General features: G+C 36.8%; 1 protein-coding gene across 2 annotated transcripts in view; it reads right to left on the bottom strand.

Moving 5' to 3' along the window:
• The window catches only part of CFAP54 (cilia and flagella associated protein 54), a 305,843-nt gene that overhangs the window by 43,652 nt on the left and 241,753 nt on the right, over positions 1–20,438 (bottom strand). For both annotated transcript variants that reach the window (XM_068561127.1, XM_068561128.1), the window contains 2 exons: positions 19,625–19,848; positions 12,677–12,850 (listed from right to left, as the gene is read on the bottom strand). In XM_068561127.1, the coding sequence (XP_068417228.1) occupies positions 12,677–12,850; positions 19,625–19,848 (398 nt within the window). The remainder of the gene's footprint in view (positions 1–12,676; positions 12,851–19,624; positions 19,849–20,438) is intronic.

Raw genomic sequence — 20,438 nt, 5'->3', positions numbered from 1 at the left:
AGGAGTCCAAAAGAGTCCTCTTTGGGGAAATTTACCAGATGAAGAGAAAAGACCTACAGATACTGACATTTCAGGATCCACCAAGGAAGCCACTAGCTCCCACAGTCACCCTGCAGTGAGGCTAAAAGTCCACAAGCCTGACTCAGCATGCTTCTCAGTGCCTCAAACATGAACGGACAGCCAAGGGTCACTAGACATGAAATGAAAGGTAGAGACCAAAACTAATGTAAGAAAAGGAATTTGGAGAATCAGATACAAGACACAGAGCAGAAGAAAACATCACTGAAACCATAATTAATATCCTCAGAGAGAGAAAGGCCAATATTGCATCTATGAAATAAGAACACAGTGCTATTAAAATGAAAGAGAATAAGAGCTCTTAAAAATTAAAAGATATGATCGTAACAACTAAATAGCCAATAAAAGATTTGAAATATAAAGTTAAATATATCTCCCTCCAAATAAACCTAAATTTAAAAACATAAAGAGGGGAGAAAAGATGAGAAAAGTAAACATTCAATCTAATAGGCTCAATATCTGAATAACAGAAATTCCAGAAAGTGCAGAGATCATCAGAGGGAGGAAATTATCAAAGAAAAACATCTCCACGAACTGAAGAATATACTTCACATATTGAAAGGGGCACCCTAAGAATCCAGCACAATACCCACACCAAGGCACATCATGGAATTTTAGAACACAGGGGACAGAGGGAAGATCCCCAGAGTTTCCAGAGGAAAAAAGTCACAAAGAACTAGGAATCAGAATGGGAACAGAACTCTCAACAGCAATGCAGGATTGCCAGAGATAATGGAGCAATGCCACCCACATTTTGAGGGAAAATAATTTTCAACCTAGAATTCTATGCCTAGGCAACAATGAATTAAGCATTAAAATGATGCTTAATTTTTGTCAGACATAGAAGGCCTTAAACTCCTATGAAAGTTCAGGGTTAATTTTAGTCTGTTGCAACCTTGTTAATCATCTCAGGGGACTGAAGTCATGGAATTATTCCTTGGCGAAACCCGAATAGAATGTACTAAATAGTGATGAAGGTAGCCCTGTTTTAGGGTCTGAAACACACAAAGAGGCAGCCAGCTAAATCAGCATTTTTTGTATAAAATGCACATGTTGATGATCTACATCTGAATTCTATTGTTACCTTCACTTCTCTCACTGAGTCTAGCTCACGCCTGGTTTTGACTACATGATCAGAGGGGTACAAAAGACTCCTCTCCCAGGTAAGACAGCAGCTTTCTTGAAACCAAGGTATCTCACCATATTTTGGCGGTTCATGACCCACAGGTGACGTGTGTCCCGTGCAACTGACAGAGGACCCAGTAAGCTGCTCCTGGGTATCTTAGTCTCTCCTTTAGTCTGAAATCAGAATTAACTTGAATAAAGTAGGGCAATATTTAAACAATAAAACACTAAACTCACTCGCATAGTTGTTGTGAGCCAGAGCTCTGGAGCCGGGGTGCCTGGGTTTGCCTCCGCCACTTACTGGCTGTGTGATCTTGGGCAAATTATTATTATTATTTTTTTTTTTTTTTATGTGGGATCTTCCCGGACCAGGGCTCGAACCCGTGTCCCCTGCATTAGCAGGTGGATTCTTAACCACTGCGCCACCAGGGAAGCCCCTTGGGCAAATTATTAAAACATTACGCTTCTGCTTTCTCATTTGTAAAATTAAGATATGGTAATCCCCATCCCATGGATCAGGGTGAGGATTGAGTGAGTCAACGTGAAGTGCTTTAAGCAGTATTTAGAGCATTATTGTTGTCATTTTTAGCCCCATGATCACTACTGGCTCCTTACCCTTCCTGGATACCTCATTTTCTATATTCTCTTGGACCTGCTGCTAATCCCAAACCAGCTTTCCATCTAATCCCCCAGCCTGTCTTCATCTAATCCACTTAGTTCTTAGTTGATAATAGTGCTTAGTTCTATTCCCAACTTGTCTTTACTCCTCAAGGATAAGTTATATAACCTTGCATACTCAGGACTGGATTCTTCAGGAGGCAATACGCCCATGATAAAATTTCCAGTGTTCCTTTAGTCACTTCTGAAAATACTCTTTTTTTTCAATGGAAAAGAAGTGATATGGTTTTGACAAACACTGAGGAATACTATATTTAAAACTGCCTTGTATGTTCATCATTATCAGGTAGGATTTATCTCAGGGATGCAAGGATGATTCAGTATTTGCAAATCAATCAATGTGATGCACCACATTAACAAACTGAAGAATAAAAATTATATGATTATCTCAATAGATGCAGAAAAAGCTTTTGACAAATTCAACGTCCATTTATGATAAAAACTCTCAACAGAGTGGGTATAGAAAGAACATACCTCAACATAATAAAGGTCATATATGACAAACTTAAAGCTAACATCATGCTCAATGGTGAAAAGCTTTTCCTCTAAGATCAGGAACGAGATAAGGATGCCCACTATGACCACTTTTATTCAACACAGTATTTGAAGTCCTAGGCACAGCAATCAGACAAGAAAAGAAGATCAAAGGTATCCAAATTACAGAGGAAGAAGTAAAACTGTCACTGTTTGCAGATGACATGATCCTATATATAGAAATCCTAAAGACACCACAAAAAACTATTAGAACTCATAAATGAAGTCAGTCAAGTTGCAGGATACAAAATTAATATACAGAAATATATTGCATTTCTATACACTAACAATGAACTATCAGAAAGAGAAATTAAGAAAATAATCCTCTTTACAATTGCATCAAAAAGAATAAAATACCTAGGAATAAATCTAACCAAGGAGGTAAAAGACCTGTACTCAGAAAACTATAAGACACTGATGAAAGAAATTGAAAACAACAGAAACAAATCGAATGACATACTGTATTCATGGACTGGAAGAACTAACATTGTTAAAATGACCATATTACCCAAGACAATCTACAGATTCAATGCAAATCCTATCAAAATACCAATGGCATTTTTCAGAGAACTAGAACAAATAATTCTAAAATTTGTATGGAACCACAAAAGACTTCAAAGAGCCAAAATAATCCTGAGAAAGAAGAACAAAGCTGTAGATACCATGCTCCCTGATTTCAAATTCTACTACAAAGCTATAGCAATCAAAACAGTATGGTACTGGCCCAAAAACAGACACATAGACCAATGGAACAGAATAGAAATAAACCCACACTTATATGGCCAATTAATCTACAACAAAGGAGGCAAGAATATACAATTGGGAAAAAACAACCTCTTTAATAAATGGTGTTGAGAAAACTGGACAGCTACATGCAAAAGAATCAAACTAGACTACTCTCTCACACCATATACAGAAATAAACTCAAACGGATTAAAGACTTAAATGTAAGACCTGAGACCATAAAACCCCTAGAAGAAAACATAGGCACTATGATCTTTGACATTGGTCTTAGCAATATTGTTTTTGGATCCATCTCCTCAGGCAAAGGAAACAAAAGCAAAAATAAACATATGGGACTACATCAAACTAAAAAGCCTCTGCACAATGAACGAAACTATCAACAAAATGAAAAGACAGCCTACTGAGTGGGAGAAGATATCTGCAAGTGATATATCTGATAAGGCATTAGTATCCAAAATATACAAAGAACACATGCAACTCAAGCTCAAAAAAAGCAACAAACAAACAACCTGGTTAAAAAATGGACAGAGAATCTGAGTAGACATTTTTCCAAAGAATACATACAGATGGCCAACAGGCACATGAAAAAATGCTCAACATCAAACATTATTAGGGAAATGAAAATCAAAACCACAATGCTCACCTCACACCTGACAGAGTGGCTATTATAAAAAGAGAACAAATAACAAGTGTTGATGAGGGTGTGGAGAAAAGGGAAGCCTCATGCACTGTTGGTAGAAATGTAAATTGGTACAGCCACTATGGAAAGCAGTATGAAGGTCCCTCAAAAAATTAAAGCTAGAACTACCATATGATCCAGCAATTCCACTTCTGGAAAAAACATTAATTCAAAACTATATATATATATATATATATATATATATTATATATATATATATACACATATATAGTTATCAATATATCAATCAATCGATCAAATATTTCTCAGCCATAAAAAATAACAAGATCTTGCCATTTGGGACAACATGGATGGACCTAGAGGGTATTATGTTAAGTGAAATAAGTCAGACGGAGAAAGACAAATACCACGTGATTTCACTTACATGTGGACTCTAAAAAACAAAACAAATGATCAAACATAGCAAAACAGAAACAGACTCATAGGTACAGAGAATAAACTTGTGGTTGCCAGAGGGGAGAGGGGTTGGGGGATGAGTGAAATAGATGGGGGAGATTAAGGGGTACAAACTTGCAGTTACAAAATAAATGAGTCACAGGGATGTAATATACAACATAGGAAATATAGTCAATACTACTGTAACAACTTTGTATGGTGACAGATGATAACTAGACTTTTCATGGTGATCATTTTGTAATGTATACAAATGTGGAATCATTATGTTGTACACCTGAAACTAATACAATATTGTAAAACAATTTTACTTCAATTAAAAAAAAAAGAAATAAAGAAAAAGAAAAAATCGTCTTGTCCTCACAGCCCAGGAACAGTGAAAGACGAATCCCTCTTCCACTAGATGGAGCTGATTTGTAATTTCCTCATCTTGATATCTTAATCACCTAACAAAATGCTTGGCACATAGTATGCACTCAATAAATACTTTACTTATTAGTTAGTAAGCAGTTGAGCTATATGTGTTTTGTAAAGAAATCAATATTAAGAATGAAAAGACTTAGGTTCCCATTCTTATTTTTGTCACTAATGAGTTGTGGTGTTGGTCAAGTCACTTTACCCCTGTGGAACTTTGCTTCCTCATCTGTAAAATGAGAACGTCGATTAGGTGTTCTCCTAGTTTCCTTTCAGTTCTGACATTTGACCTGGGTGATACCAAAAGTCAGAGGTTACCAATGGAGCCCACTATATAAACTGGCAATGGAGTAACTTCTTGGAGAGTCATCATGAGAGCTGTAAGTTCACTGGTAGCACCAGCCTAGACCAGTGCTTCTCAACCTTAAATGTGCATACATTACTTGCACATTCTAAAATGTGCAAGTAAAATGAATATTCTGATTCAGTGGGTCTGAAGTGAGACCTGAGATTCTGCATTTCTAATGAGCTTCCAGGGGATGCCAGGGGGGCTGTTTCCTGACCACACTCTGCAAGGGCCAGGGACTATCAGATGCCTGCTTCACTTATGCAGCTTTTGTCTTCCCCAGCTCCCAGAAGCTGGATGTAATTTTGGGCCCCATCTGCAGGACCAGGCTCTAGTTAATCACTTAGCCAACAAGTCCCAGAATCCAGAGGACCTCAGAGGGAGGTCCTGGGCATCTGTATGATCTCTAAGTTATAGCACTCCTGACATCCAAGTTGATAACATTGGGCTTTTGCTTTTGTTAAGACTTGGTAATTTTCCCAGGAACCCTAGCTCATCCTTCACTATCCTGCTAGGCCTGAGCTTGTCTCGAATGCACAGCCTGTTTCTTTGGGACCCTGAAATAGAGTCTTGCTCTTCTTAGGGATTTAAAGACCTCCAGAAAAGAGCACTGGCTCCATATTTCCTGTTCTCAGACAGGCTGGACTTCTGAATAAACTTATCTCCAAGAACTATTTCAGCTCTATGCAAGTTTCTGTTTTTACTTGCCAGATGGAGTCTTGCTTTTCAGTGCTTTGCTTGATCAGACTTCTTGCACTTGATCATGCTTGTCTGCCTACATCTTCTGTGGCCTCTGAAGAACATGCCTTGGGCTGTCCAGCTGCCTTCAACACAACAGCCTTTGCAGTCGTTTGCTTCCCTCCAACTCAACAATGTGTTGAGTTGCTCCAATCCTGATTCATTGTCAACTAGCATTCCTCCATCCTGGGTCTCAGTTTCCTCTTTTGTAAAATGGGGCTAATGATAATACTCGGCCGTTTGGATCCATGGGTTCGGCATCCGTGGATTCAACATCCCGTGAATCAAAAATATTTTTAAAAATCCAGAAAGTTCCAAAAATGAAAATTTGAATTTGCCATGTGCTGGTAACTATCTACATAACATTTACATTGTATTAGGTTTTATAAGTAATGAAGAGATGATTTAAAGTATACAGGAGGATGTGCATAGTTTATATGCAAATACTATGCCATTTTATACAAAGGACTTGGACATCTATGGATTTTGGTATTTGAGGGGGTTCTGAACCAATCCCCTGTGAATACTGAGGGACGACTGTACCTACCTCATAGAGTTGCTGTGAAGTTAATGAAGTAAAATACCTGGAACACAGTAAGCTCTACATTGGTGTTCATTATTGCTATTATCTTATGGGTTTCATGAGCTTCACCCAGTTTTTCCAACATTAAACTCTACACTAAAGGTCTAAGATAATAAATAGATGAAAGCTCACATACATGAATATTTAAAGCATCACACAAATTTCAGTGTTATCTTATGAAAAAACAGACTCTTAGGTCTGAGAAGATCTAGCCCTCCCAAGTCAGCGTTTCCTGATTTGGTAGCTGAGATTTATGGCAGCAACTGAATCTTTTATCATGACCCAATACATACATACTCATTGTCAAAGGGGGAAAAATGTCCCTGAACTAAGATAGGAAAACTGTGTGTTCTGGGGGCTTCCCTGGTGGCACATGGGTTAAGAATCCGCCTGCAATTGCAGGGGGCACAGGTTCGAGCCCTGGTTCAGGAAGATCCCACATGCCGCAGAGCAACTAAGCCCGCGCACCACAACTGCTGAGCCTACGCTCTAGAGCCCATGAGCCACAACTACCGAGCCCACGTGCCATGACTACTGAAGTCCACACACTTAGAGCCTGTGCTCCGCAACAAGAGAAGCCACCCCAATGAGAAGCCCGCGCAGCAAAACGAAGAGTAGCCCCCGTTCGCCACAACTAGAGAAAGCCCACACGCAGCAATGAAGACCCAGTGCAGACAAAAATTAATTAATTAATTTTAAAAAAACCCGGTGTGTTCTGTGTCTTTGTGGCTTACGCAAATCACTCAAGCAACCTGTTTAAATCAGAATTTGTTAGTTGGTGATCCGTTTCTAAACTCCGTCTGACACCAGTTCATGCGCCCATGCTAACTGTCAGACGTGACTGTTGATTCATGAAACCTCGTTATTCTAATTATCAGCCACAGATGCAGTCTTAACATTAACTCCCACGATCATCCTGCCCCAGACTGATAGGGATGTGATATTTCTACAACCTTGTGAAATGAACTTTATACTTTGCTCCTCATTTTTTAAAACTAACTATTTGGGTAAACAATCTGTTTCCCAACAATGTCATCCTTCCATACCCTTTCTGAATGGATATACTCTTTTATCACACCTTGTTGGTTCTCTTGCCAGCAAGTAAACAAATTCGTCAGGATGCCGAATGTCAATCTAGAAATGTTCTTTTTAACAGTATCTGTCATGAAACAAAAGTTTCAGAAAACAACATTTTCACTTACTGTATGTGATGCATTCTGATATTGCCTTCTTATATTTAATTTCTTTAAAAATATACTACTCATGACACACTATATTGACTCCATGACCCATGAGTATTCTTGGAACTTTGGTTTGAAAACTACTGTACTAAATTCCCCCAAAGAGACCACAGATTTATTATTTTAAAATGTATATGGAATATCTGGCAAGGATTGGGTATGGAAAGGGTGGGAAGGAGAGTACTTTTAAAATATGAGAAATAGCTTTAAATGCTTCTGGGGAGTGATGTGTTCAAGTTTCTCTTTTTTGTGTGAGTAGGAGGGATGTATAACTGACCAAGAGTTAGCAGCAGGTTGCCAGCCTAAGGAAGAAGAATGAAGAGGAAATTGGGAGAAGCGTGCTTGAGAGCAAAGAGAGGTGGGCTCTGGAGGTCTCACCATCTGACACGGTTCACGTGAGTCAAGGAGCAGCAGAAGTTACCAGAGCCACAGCTAGAGGGGACAGCGCTCAAGAGGTAGGAAGTACAGGAGCAGACCATGGCAGGAGACAAAAAAAAACAGATAAAAAGTATTGAATAGGGTAAAACTATATGGCAAATGTTTTATGGGAAAGAGCCTGAGGCTCTTCTTAGAGAGAGCAGTAATCAAAGGAGTGCTATAGTGGAAGGTTCCTCTGCAAAAGGTGGTAGTTAGACCCCCTGTCCCATTTTTAAAAGCTTGACTCCTCTTCAAGACTCTCCTAGAATCGGAATCACTGTTCTGCCTCCCAGAGTTCAGGCATTGATACTGAACTGCTCCCAAATACTTGCCCCCCTTCCTGCTCCCCAATTAGCCCTGTTGCAAATGTCTATACATGCATATGAACATAGATATGAATACAGATATAGAGTTAGATAAAGATAATAAACATTAAAATAAGGAGCTATGTATGTGATACAAATTTGTAAACAGCATTTAGAGAGAAACTAAGTTTTTTCTCCTATTTGCTATGCACTTTAATTTTTGCTGTTTAGGCAGAGTTTACTCTCTTTTCTGCCCATTGTTGGCAGCTAAAGTATGTATAAGGAGATATTGCTGGTAAACTTTAAAAGGTGCTTTAAAATAATGCTTACCAAGTGTATTACATGTGTATTTGAAGTTAAACTTTCAAACAGCACAATAATGTGAAAATCATTTCACATAAGAATAATAAATGACAACTACTGTTTAGGTCGAGAGTTTACACAATTATCTCTAGGGTACCCATGATACAGAAAAGTTAACTAATCTACTGAAGGTTACAAAATTACTAAGTAACAGAGCTGGGATTCAAAACAGGAGTCTGATTTGCTCCATTCTGAGGGCTCTAGAGTCTGTGTTCTTAACCACTACACTAATGTAAGCAAAATAAATAAAAGAAAACCATTCCCAGTAAAACTGTGCAAAGACAAAGTCTCAAAAGTGGCTTGTGAAAGAAGTCAGAATATTTTTAAAGCAACAACAATTTGACTCTCAAGAGAACAATGGAAATGAGTAGATGACATTTTGAATGTACTGAAAGAAAATAATTTCCAATCTTTAATTCTTTACTCCATAAAAATTTATTTCACAGATAAATGTAAAACAATGATATTTATCAGGCAAACAAAAATTGAGTGTTTGCCTCCAGAAGATGCTCACCACAAGAAATTCCAGAATATGTAGTTCAACAGAAAGAAGTGATCCTAAATGGAATGTCTAAAATGCAAGAGGGAGTAGAAAGCAAAGCAAATGATGAATATGTAGAAAATTCGAAAGGAAAATAACTCTTGTATAAAACAATTAAAAATAATATTATTCTGGTTAAAAAAAAGAAAATGTACAATAATATCATTTAAGTCATTAGAGGAATAAAGATCATTCATTAACTTTAGACTGGGACTTCCCTGGTGGTCCAGCGGTAAAGAATCCACCTTCCAATGCAGGGACACCGGTTCGATCCCTAGTCAGGGAACTAGGATCCACATGCCACAGTGCAGCTAAACCCGTGCACCACAACTACTGAGCTCACGTGCCTCAACTAGAGCTCGTGTGCCACAAGCTACAGAGCCCATGTGCTCTGGAGCCCACGTGCCACAAATACAGAGCCCACGTGCTCGGGAGCCCAGAAGCCACAACTAGAGACAGAAAACCCGCATGCCACAACTAGAGAGAAGCCCGCACACTACAATGAAGAGCCTGTGCACTGCAACGAAAAAAATCCCACATGCCTCAGCGAAGATCCCATGTGCCGCAACTAAGACCTGATACAGCCAAAAATAAATAAATCTTTCAAAAAAAAAAAAAAAAAGAAACTTTAGACTTTGATAAGTATGTATGTTGTCCTGAGGGTAACCACTAAAAGCACAGCAAAAGAGTGCATAATTTCAAAGTTCAGAGAGGACAAATGAATGAAAAAAGTAATCAATCCCAAAAAAGGGAGAAAGACAGAAAACCTGAGGAAAACAGAAAATGTGAGACAAGTGAAAACACAAAATAATATGGTAGATTTAAAACCAAATATATTATTATTTGCATTAAGTGTGAATGGACTAACTTCTCTAGTCAAAATACAATATTGTCAGACTGTATTTTAAAATATCCAAGTGTATACCTTTATTTAAAAATACAATTAAGGGACTTCCCTGGTGGTCCAGTGGTTAAGAATCCACCTTCCAATGTAGAGAACTCAGGTTCGATCCCTGAGAACTAAGATCTCACATGCTGTGGGGCAACTAAGCCCACACGCCGCAACTACTAAGCCCGTGCACTTTGGAGTCTGCATGCCACAACTAGAGAGAAGCCCGTGCACTGCAATGAAGAGCCTGAGAGCCACAATGAAAGATCTCACGTGCCACAACTAACTAAGACTCGGTGCAGCCAAACAAATAAATAAATTAAATACTTTGAAAAAAAAAAATTAAAACACAAGTACACAAACGGGTTGAAAGCAAAAGGTTAGAAAAAGAAATATTATGAAAATAACAACCACAAGAAAGTCACTTTCCTCTAGTAATATCAAACAAGGCAGACTTTATGAGGGAAAAATCATTATTACAAAAAGGTCAGAAGTCACTGAATTCACTGAGAAGTCACAATGCTTATTAATCTGTTTGCACCTAAGAACAAAGCCTCCAATTAGGTAAAGTAAAATTTGACAGAACTACAAGAAAAAACAAAACAACAGCAATCTCAGTGAGAGAATTAAATGTTAAAATCTCAGTACAGCTGACTCTTGAATACATGGGTTTGAACTGCACAGGTCCCACTTTATGAGAATTTTTTTCAATAAATACGTATGATTATACTACACAATCCATGGCTGACTGAATCCAAAATGTGGATATGGAGAGCCAACTGTAAAGTTACACATAGATTTTCAACTGTGATGAAGGTCAGCACCCTGACTCTTAATGTTGTTCAAGGGTCAACAGTAATTGATTAAAAAAAAATAAATCCCACCGAGGCATGTGGGATCCTTTGTTTTGATTTTCAAACAAAAATAGAAAAATCACCAAGAATATAGAGTATATGAACAAGACTATACAAACTAACCTATTGGACATATATCAACACTGCCTCAACAACTGAGGAGAACACATTCTTTTTAAGAGCAATGGAATATTTACACAATAAACACCTTCCTGGCAAAAAAAAGCAAGCTTCAACAAATATCAGTCATACAGAGCATTTTTTTATTACCACAGAACAAAATAATCTACGAATAAATGACAAAAGACAACTAGAAAAGCTTCATATAGTTTGTAACTTAAGAAACATATGTTGAAATGACCCACGAGTCAAAGAAGAAATCACAATGGAAATTTTAAAAGTTATTTTTAACTGAAAGATGATGACAGTACTATAATAAAACTTGTGGGATGAAGCCAAAGCAATATTTAGAGAGAAACTGATAGCCTTAAAATGCATAGATTAGAAAAGAAAGAACTAAATATTGAGCTAATATCTATCTCAAGAAGTCAGTAGTTAGGAAAAGAACACACACACACACACACACGAAAAAAAGCAGTAGAAAAAAGATATTCAGGGTTAATGAAATAAAACTAATTAATGAGAAATCTCTAGTGACGATGATCAAGAAAAAAATGCACAAATAAGCAATATAAGGCATGAACAGGGATACTTCACTACAAATACACCAGATAGCTTAAAAATATGAGAGAAATTTTAAATAAAATGGGAAAATTCCTAGAAAAAGCAACTTAAGCAAAACTAACTCATGAAGAAATAGAAAATCCCAATGTTCTATAAACAGGGGTGATAGTTAAAATACTTAAAACTTGGTTTGACAAAGGCACTAACCATTAGAACAGATATTGGCCCAATCAGAACTGATACCAGCTCTGATAACCAGTACATTAGTACTGTTGCTTAAAGACTGCCTCTAACTATGGAGAATTACATCACTAGTCTTATATTATCTCACAACAAAAACACACAAGGGCTTTATTGATGAGTTCTTAGCAAATATCTGAGGAAAAAGGTTACTCCAAACTTACACAAACTTCACCATAGAACAGAAAAACATGGTTATATTTATCAACACATTTTATGAGCCTAGCAAAAGCCTCATACAGAAAATATCTGACAAGGATAGCACAAAAAGGAAAAATTATAGTCCAATACTACTCTTGAAAACAGTGGCAAAAATTCAATATGAAACATTAGCAAACTGAATCTAGTAAAATGAATACATCATGACCAATTTGAGTTCATCTCAGGAGCACAAGGCTGATTTGACATTATAAAATCAACTACTATATTAAAAGAGATAAATGATAAAATCCTCTTAATAGATACAGTAAAATATCCATGATAAAACTTCCTATCAAAGTGGCAATAGGAAAAAATTTCCTTAATGTGATAAAGGATAACTACAAAAAAATATTAAACATCATATGTAATGGTGACACATTGGAAAGTTTCTCTTTAAGTTCAGGAAAAAGGAAAATGATCAACATGAGTCCAACTTTCTTAGGATCTCTTAATTATTTAACATTCATTCTGCTAGACAACATAGATTCTAAATTGCTGTATATTTCTGTCTATATGATAAGAGGATCTTCTCTACTCTTTAAGTTATAATGGCTTCATTAAACTTTATATCCAAATGTAAGATTTAGCTTTATAATTATATTACATACCATAGGTTCTGTTTCCTTTGGAGGTTTTTCCAGGGGAGGAATGTACCACTGAAAGCAAAGTTCTTTGTTTAAAGCTTGTGTTGCTACAACTGAGGACACCACATCTCCACATGATGGGCTGGCAAACAGTTTTAATGATAAATTGGAGTGTAGAGAACTGTCAGTTGTTCCTAGCTGGGGAACAAACAGAAACAACAGCTTAATTGCTGGTAATGAATTTATTCAATATTTAAAACACTCATTCAATTTTCATTCAATATTGACTATTGGAAAACTCGGGGAATCATCTCAGCTTGTTTTATGGATGTAGGTCTTAAAACTGCCCCTGATTACCAAAGAGAAGATTCTTTTATAGAAAAAATATATTTCAAAACCCAGTGAACTCAACAAATGTCTTCCACTTTGGTGAATATTCAAGAGTAAAGATCTAGAGGGAAAATGCCCATGCTATCATTTCAGTCTCAAGGTCACCATATAGTCTAAGAACATCTTCTACTTTTCTTCATTTATTCACTGGTTTGGTTTGGTTACAACTTATTATCTACTTTCCAATAGCATTCTTTGCAGTACCATATGCAAAATAAGACACAGTTTTTGTTCTAAGAGGTTAAAATCCATTACTCTCATTCCCTCTTTAAATGAATGTAGCTGATTTGTAAGTTTAGTCTTGGTGGATGTGGGTCCAGCTCATTTGATGGAACTTGGTCCCTGAATCAGGAGTTTTCAAGAAACATAAATGTGTAGACTGCAATTGGCAATTTCATAAAATATTTACTTAGTTTTTTAAGGTAGCTAAGAAAGTAAAGCATGAATGCTATCAACAAAATAAGAGAATAGCCAGAGAGATAATAATGGTGATAATGATATCTCAGCTCAATAAAGGATTTTCTTCAATGGAGTACAAACTATTTTCAAAATTAATTTCTTGTTATTCCCAAGATTACAGCATGGTAGCTGGAAAGCAGTTCTTCTACTAAACTCTTGACATCTAAGGCGTCTCAAAGGCTTGGTGACCAAGGGGAACATGTCAGTGACTAGAAAGAAATGCCTGGTGTTTCTATAACACTTTGTACCTTCCATTTCTGAGTCTATTCAAGATACAATAGAAGACTGTCAATGCAAAGTCTTCAAAATAAAAATAAAGAGAGAAATAAATACATTGGCCTTTCAAGTTGTCTACCGATAAAAGAAAAAATATGTCTGGACTGAAAGGTAATATCAAAGGTGAATACTATTTAAAAATGTCTAGAGACTATCATAAAGGGATATGATAAGCCAGAATCCTCATTTATTAGCACTATGATACTAAAAACACGACCAAAATGCATAATAAATAAGATTATTAGGGTTAAATAATCATTTAAAAGTGCTTAATAAAGATTAATTCTATTTCAGGCAGTTCACCAAAAAATCAGGTAAATAATTGATTCAGAAAAAAATTCTCACATTTTTCCATATCTGAGTGCCTTTCAGAGGTTCTGACTATTTTAGCAAAGAATTCATATTTAATAACTAGCTAAGTGGAGAAAAATAAAAAGCAAATACCTTCTATTTCAATACATATAGTGTTTATTAGCATGATGGCCTAATAATAATAAACTGTAACAGAAATCAATATTAAAATAGGGCATTTAATTTTCAATTCACTTTTTAAAAACGTAATATCTAATTGCTAATGGGATTAATTACATAAGCTAGTCGATGGGCTATACACTGAGTATTTTTTAAGGAACCTCCATACTGTTCTCCATAGTGGCTGTTATCAATTTACAATCCCACTAACAGTGCAAGAGGGTTCCCTTTTCTCCACACCCTCTCCAGCATTTGTTGTTTGTAGATTTTCTGATGATGCCCATTCTAACTGGTGTGAGGTGACACCTCATTGTAGTTTTGATTTGCATTTCTCTAATAATTAGAGATGTTGAGCAGCTTTTCATGTGCTTCTTGGCCATCTGTAAGTCTTCTTTGGAGAAATGTCTATTTAGGTCTTCTGCCCATTTTTGGATTGGGTTGTTTGTTTCTTTAATATTGAGCTGCATGAGCTGTTTATATATTTTGGAGATTAATCCTTTGTCCGTTGATTCATTTGCAAATATTTTCTCCCATTCTGAGGGTTGTCTTTTCATCTTGTTTATGGTTTCCTTTGCTGTGCAAAAGCTTTGAAGTTTCATTAGGTCCCATTTGTTTATTTTTGTTTTTATTTCCATTACTCTAGGAGGTGGATCAAAAAAGAGCTTGCTGTGATTTATGTCAAAGAGTGTTCTTCCTATGTTTTCCTCTAAGAGTTTTATAGTGTCTGGTCTTACATTTAGGTCTCGAATCCATTTTGAGTTTATTTTTGTGTATGGTGTTAGGGAGTGTTCTAATTTCATTCTTTTACATGTAGCTGTCCAGTTTTCCCAGCACCACTTATTGAAGAGACTGTCTTTTCTCCATTGTATATCTTTGCCTCCTTTGTCATAGATTAGTTGACCATAGGTGTGGGGGTCTATCTCTGGGCTTTCTATCTTGTTCCATTGATCTATGTTTCTGTTTTTGTGCCAGTACCATATTGTCTTGATTACTGTAGCTTTGCAGTATAGTCTGAAGTCAGGGAGTCTGATTCCCCCAGCTCCGTTTTATTCCCTCAAGACTGCTTTGGCTATTTGGGGTCTTTTGTGTCTCTATACAAGTTTTAAGATGATTTGTTCTAGTTCTGTAAAAAATGCCATTGGTAATTTGATAGGGATTGCATTGAATCTGTAGATTGCTTTGGGTAGTATAGTTATTTTCACAATATTGATTCTTCCAATCCAAGAACATGGTATATCTCTCCATCTGTTGGTATCATCTTTAATTTCTTTCATCAGTGTCTTATTGTTTTCTGCATACAGGTCTTTTGTCTCCTGAGGTAGGTTTATTCCTAGGTATTTTATTCTTTCTGTTGCAATGGTAAATGGGAGTGTTTCCATAATTTCTCTTTCAGATTTTTCATCATTAGTGTATAGGAATGCAAGAGATTTCTGTGCATTAATTTTGTATCCTGCAACTTTACCAAATTCATTGATTAGCTCTAGTAGTTTTCTGGTGGCATTTTTAGGATTCTCTATGTATAGTATCATGTCATCTGCAAACAGTGACAGTTTTACTTCTTCTTTTCCAATTTGGATTCCTTTTCTTTTTCTTCTCTGATTGCCGTGGCTAGGACTTCCAAAACTATGTTGAATAATAGTGGTGAGAGTGGACATCCTTGTCTCATTCCTGATCTTAGAGGAAATGCTTTCACTTTTTCACCATTGAGAATGATGTTTGCTGTGGGTTTCTCATATATGACCTTTATTATGTTGAGGTAGGTTCCCTCTATGCCCACTTTCTGGAGAGTTTTTATCATAAACGGGTGTTGAATTTTGTCAAAAGTTTTTCTGCATCTATTGAGATGATCATATGGTTTTTATTCTTCCATTTGTTAATATGGTGTATCACATTGATTGATTTGCATATATTGAAGAATCCTTGCATCCCTAGGATAAACCCCACTTGATCATGGTGTATGACCCTTTTAATGTGTTGTTGGATTCTGTTTGCTAGCATTTTGTTGAGGATTTTTGCATCTATATTCATCAGTGATATTGGTCTGTAATTTTCTTTTTTTGTAGTATCTTTGTCTGGTTTTGGTATCAGGGTGATGGTGTCCTCATAGAATGAGTTTGGGAGTGTTCCTTCCTCTGCAATTTTTTGGAAGAGTTTGAGAAGGATGTGTGTTAGCTCTTCTCTAAACGTTTGATAGAATTCAGCTGTGAAGCCATCTGATCCTGGACTTTTGTTTGTTGGAAGGTGTTTAATCACAGTTTCAATTTCATTACTTGTGATTGGTCTGTTCATATTTTCTGTTTCTTCCTGGTTCAGTCTTGGAAGGTTATACCTTTCTAAGAATTTGTCCATTTCTTCCAGGTTGTCCATTCTATTGGCACAGAGTTGCTTGTAGTAGTCTCTTAGGATGCTTTGTATTTCTGCGGTGTCTGTTGTAACTTCTCCTTTTTCATTTCTAATTTTATTGATTTGAGTCCTCTCCCTCTTTTTCTTGATGAGTCTGGCTAGTGGTTTATCAATTTTGTTTATCTTCTCAAAGAACCAGCTTTTAGTTTTATTGATCTTTGCTATTGTTTTCTTTGTTTCTATTTATTTCTGCTCTGATCTTTATGATTTCTTTCCTTCTGCTAACTTTGGGTTTTGTTTTTTCTTCTTTCTCTAGTTCCTTTAGGTGTAAGGTTAGATTGTTTACTCGAGATTTTTCTTGTTTCTTGAGGTAGGCTTGTATAGCTATACACTTCCCTCTTAGAACTGCTTTTGCTGCATCCCATAGGTTTTGGATCGTCGTGTTTTCATTGTCATTTGTCTCTAGGTATTTTTTGATTTGCTCTTTGATTTCTTCAGTGATCTCTTGGTTATTTAGTAATGTATTGTTTAGCCTCCATGTGTTTGTGTTTTTTACGTTGTTTTCCCTGTAATTCATTTCTAATCTCATAGCGTCGTGGTCAGAAAAGATACTTGATATGATTTCAATTTTCTTAAATTTACTGAGGCTTGATTTGTGACCCAAGGTGTGATCTATCCTGGAGGATGTTCCATGTGCACTTGAGAAGAAAGTGTAATCTGCTGTTTTTGGATGGAATGTCCTATAAATATTTTTTATATTTATATTTATATTATGAATTTTCTATTCACTTTTTAAAAATGTAATATCTAATTGCTAATGGGATTAATTACATAAGCTAGTCGATGGGCTATACACTGATTACTTTTGATATGTTTGATTTATTGTTTGAAAGGAATGAAACAACAGACCTACCAGAAGCACTCTTGTTCGCCACATCCTATAAACAACAAATCACTTTGCACTAATCAAATATTTGACCTTACACAGTCTGTCACGGTCTAAACATGAATAACTCAGCATTGTGCAGCATTTTAATCATGTCCTTTTTTTTTTTGGAATTTTTAATGTAATTTGTTTAGCACTTTTGTTTTTCCATCAGAAAGCTTCAATAGACTTGATGACATACAGCTTCACAAAGCTGATGAGCATGGCATGTAGCAATGATGGTTCTGGAAAGGCATCTACTTCTTTGTGGGGGAAAAGCGGGTTGTATCAAAGTATGGAAAGAGTTTGACTGAAATAGCCTCCTGAGTGATTAAAGGCTCAAAAATGTTATTATAAAAATCAGCCAAGCTTAGGGTTTATTTTTTAAAAAATCCAAAGGCTTTATGCTCATTTTCTGTCTACCCCAGTGAAACAAACACATGATTAGGTGGCTTGCAACTGTCAGGCAAGCGACAGTGATCTCCAGAGCTGATTATCCTGGGAGAGTGTTACACTAATTATATCCCCCCCCCCAAAAAAAGAGCAAACGGGTGAAACAACTCTTTGATAATATTGCTACCATTCGAAATATCACATGTATTGATATTTACACTGTATTCAAGGTTGTACGTTTGGAGCGTCATCCTTAGGAGCTGGATAACGATAGGCTGCCCTTAATACTGAAATATTCAAGCAAAGCTCCTTTCAGAACAGTATTTACGAAATCACACATATTAGTTTCCAAACTCTTATAAAATATTCACAAGAATACATCCATTTAAACTATAGTTCTCAACCTTCCCATTCTCTCTCCCTTACTCCAAAACACCTGAGGTGTCTGGGACATGTGGCAGTAAACCTCAAGGTAGTCTCGGTTCCGAGGATGAGTGAACCAGACTCTGGTGTTAGACGGAAACGATGTGACCCTACTTCACCGTTTCCTGCACTGTGGAGGGCCAGACATTAATGATACATTCCTGGCCTTTCCACCTCCTCTCACTCCTCTCCCTCAAGAGAGTTACTTGATTGGTGAATTTGAGAAAAAGAATTTTGAATATGCATTATTCTGCTCTCTCTGCTTCGGAGCATACTGTTTGTAGGGAGTGAACAGTCTCTGTTCCTTCATGCAACAGATTTGAAAGGGTTTCTGTCCCCACAGATTTTAAGTAGGCCTGTAATGATCCCCCTCCCCACCAAAACCCCCAAGCCTGGATTGGCAGAACTGTAAACTTTGCTAATCACTACTAGGGAGACCATTTACCAGTAAATATAAACCATATCCTACAATATCAACTTTGTGATTCATAAAGTTGGGTTTTTTTTAATTCCACCATGGCTTACTCTTTTATTTCTCAAAGATTTAGAATCTGGGGCAGGAAATGGAGATGCTGAGTATTGGCCATCCCAATACCCCAGAATCCAGAAAGTAATTTGAAAAATCCTCCTACGTGGATTCCAATATACTGCCCTGGGGCCAACTCCATAACCCCAATTGAGGATCACTTCTTTAACTGAATTCTTAAATATTCCTTAGTAGGTCTTTCCACTACTTGTTAAAATCACAGTTTATTCACAGTCACCCTACTCTCTTGTTCCAAAGAATGATTTTTTAAAAAATAATTTTGTTATTATTTACCGCAAACATAAGGTTACTATACTCCAGTAGGATAAAATGAGAAAAGGTTCCCATTTGGAACAAGCCACATTTTCAGGTCACTTCTCTCGGATAGTTGAAAACAGAAACATGAATGTGTCTGGTATGGGCATAGGTTTAGAAACTCAGTCTAGTTTTCTTATAGGGTGATTATATTGAAACTTGTATAACTTCTTGGCAAAATGACTCCCTGAGAGATACTGTTATGTGTAGGAATATAGAAAATTCTGAGACATTTTGAAGATTTATGAGAGCAGCAGAACAGGACCTAAGAAAACAGAAAATCCAGGATGTCTGGTTGGCCTCTCTCTGGTAAAACAGAAACAAGCTTTCCCAGGAACTCTGAGGGAACTAGAAACCTTTGTGCCAGCATTGAGGTTAATGTGCTTCGTTCGGAAATATAAGGATGATTCGAAGAAGTCTTACAAAAACATATAACGTTTTAAAACATTACCTTGCTTGATGAGTCATATAAGAATTTTTCTGGAAAAGATGGATTTTCTATGACTTGAAATAGTTCTTTTGGAAATTCGTCAAAACAAGAAGAAGAATATAGCTGTAAGAATCTTTTAAGGAAAAAATGTATTTCTTTTTGGCGCAAAATCAATCCAGAGTTGAAAAGAGAAGTGAGAAGTGTGTCATCTGGCAAAGACATTCCAGATCCTGGCTTCAGAGATGCTTAAAGGAAAAAAAAAAAACCGAAACACTAATATAGAGTCATGTTAGATAACAAAATGGTCTCAATATTGTTGGCCTTTGCTCATTAACTTTATTCCTGTATATCCCCACCTCAGCTAGTGGCTGCCCATGACCTTCCTCCATTTTTCAAGCTTATACACTAATAGAATTGCTTATGGCCAAGCTTAACAATGCAAAATATTCTATCTAGCTGTCTTATTTTGGGTTTCCCCCCCCCCCCAAAAAAAACTTAAAGCAAAAATGTCGGTGCAGGTAATTTATTTGAAAACCGATGTCAAGTGAGAGACCGGGAAAAGTGTGATAGAAGAAAAGAGCCAATGAGAGTGAGTTATGAAAGGGCTACAGCTATGGACAAGGAGGGCTCAGTCCTGCTGAGGACCTCCTGGAAAAAACATGTAACATTGTTCCATCAATGTGACAACTATCTGCCAGTTCCCTACCTCAGTAGTTGCAGGTTACTGCTGAGTGTGTGGAATCCCTGGTACTTCCAGGCCGTCCTGCCTGCATGCTGGGCCATAGTAACTTCTGAGAAAGCCCAGAGCAGAAAGCAGTAAAATGTGGGCGATTGA

This window comes from Eschrichtius robustus, chromosome 13, assembly GCF_028021215.1.
Source record: "Eschrichtius robustus isolate mEscRob2 chromosome 13, mEscRob2.pri, whole genome shotgun sequence".
Classification (NCBI taxonomy): domain Eukaryota; kingdom Metazoa; phylum Chordata; class Mammalia; order Artiodactyla; family Eschrichtiidae; genus Eschrichtius; species Eschrichtius robustus.
The sequence above is the reverse complement of the archived record's forward strand: the minus strand, read 5'-3'. Positions and strand labels throughout refer to the sequence as shown.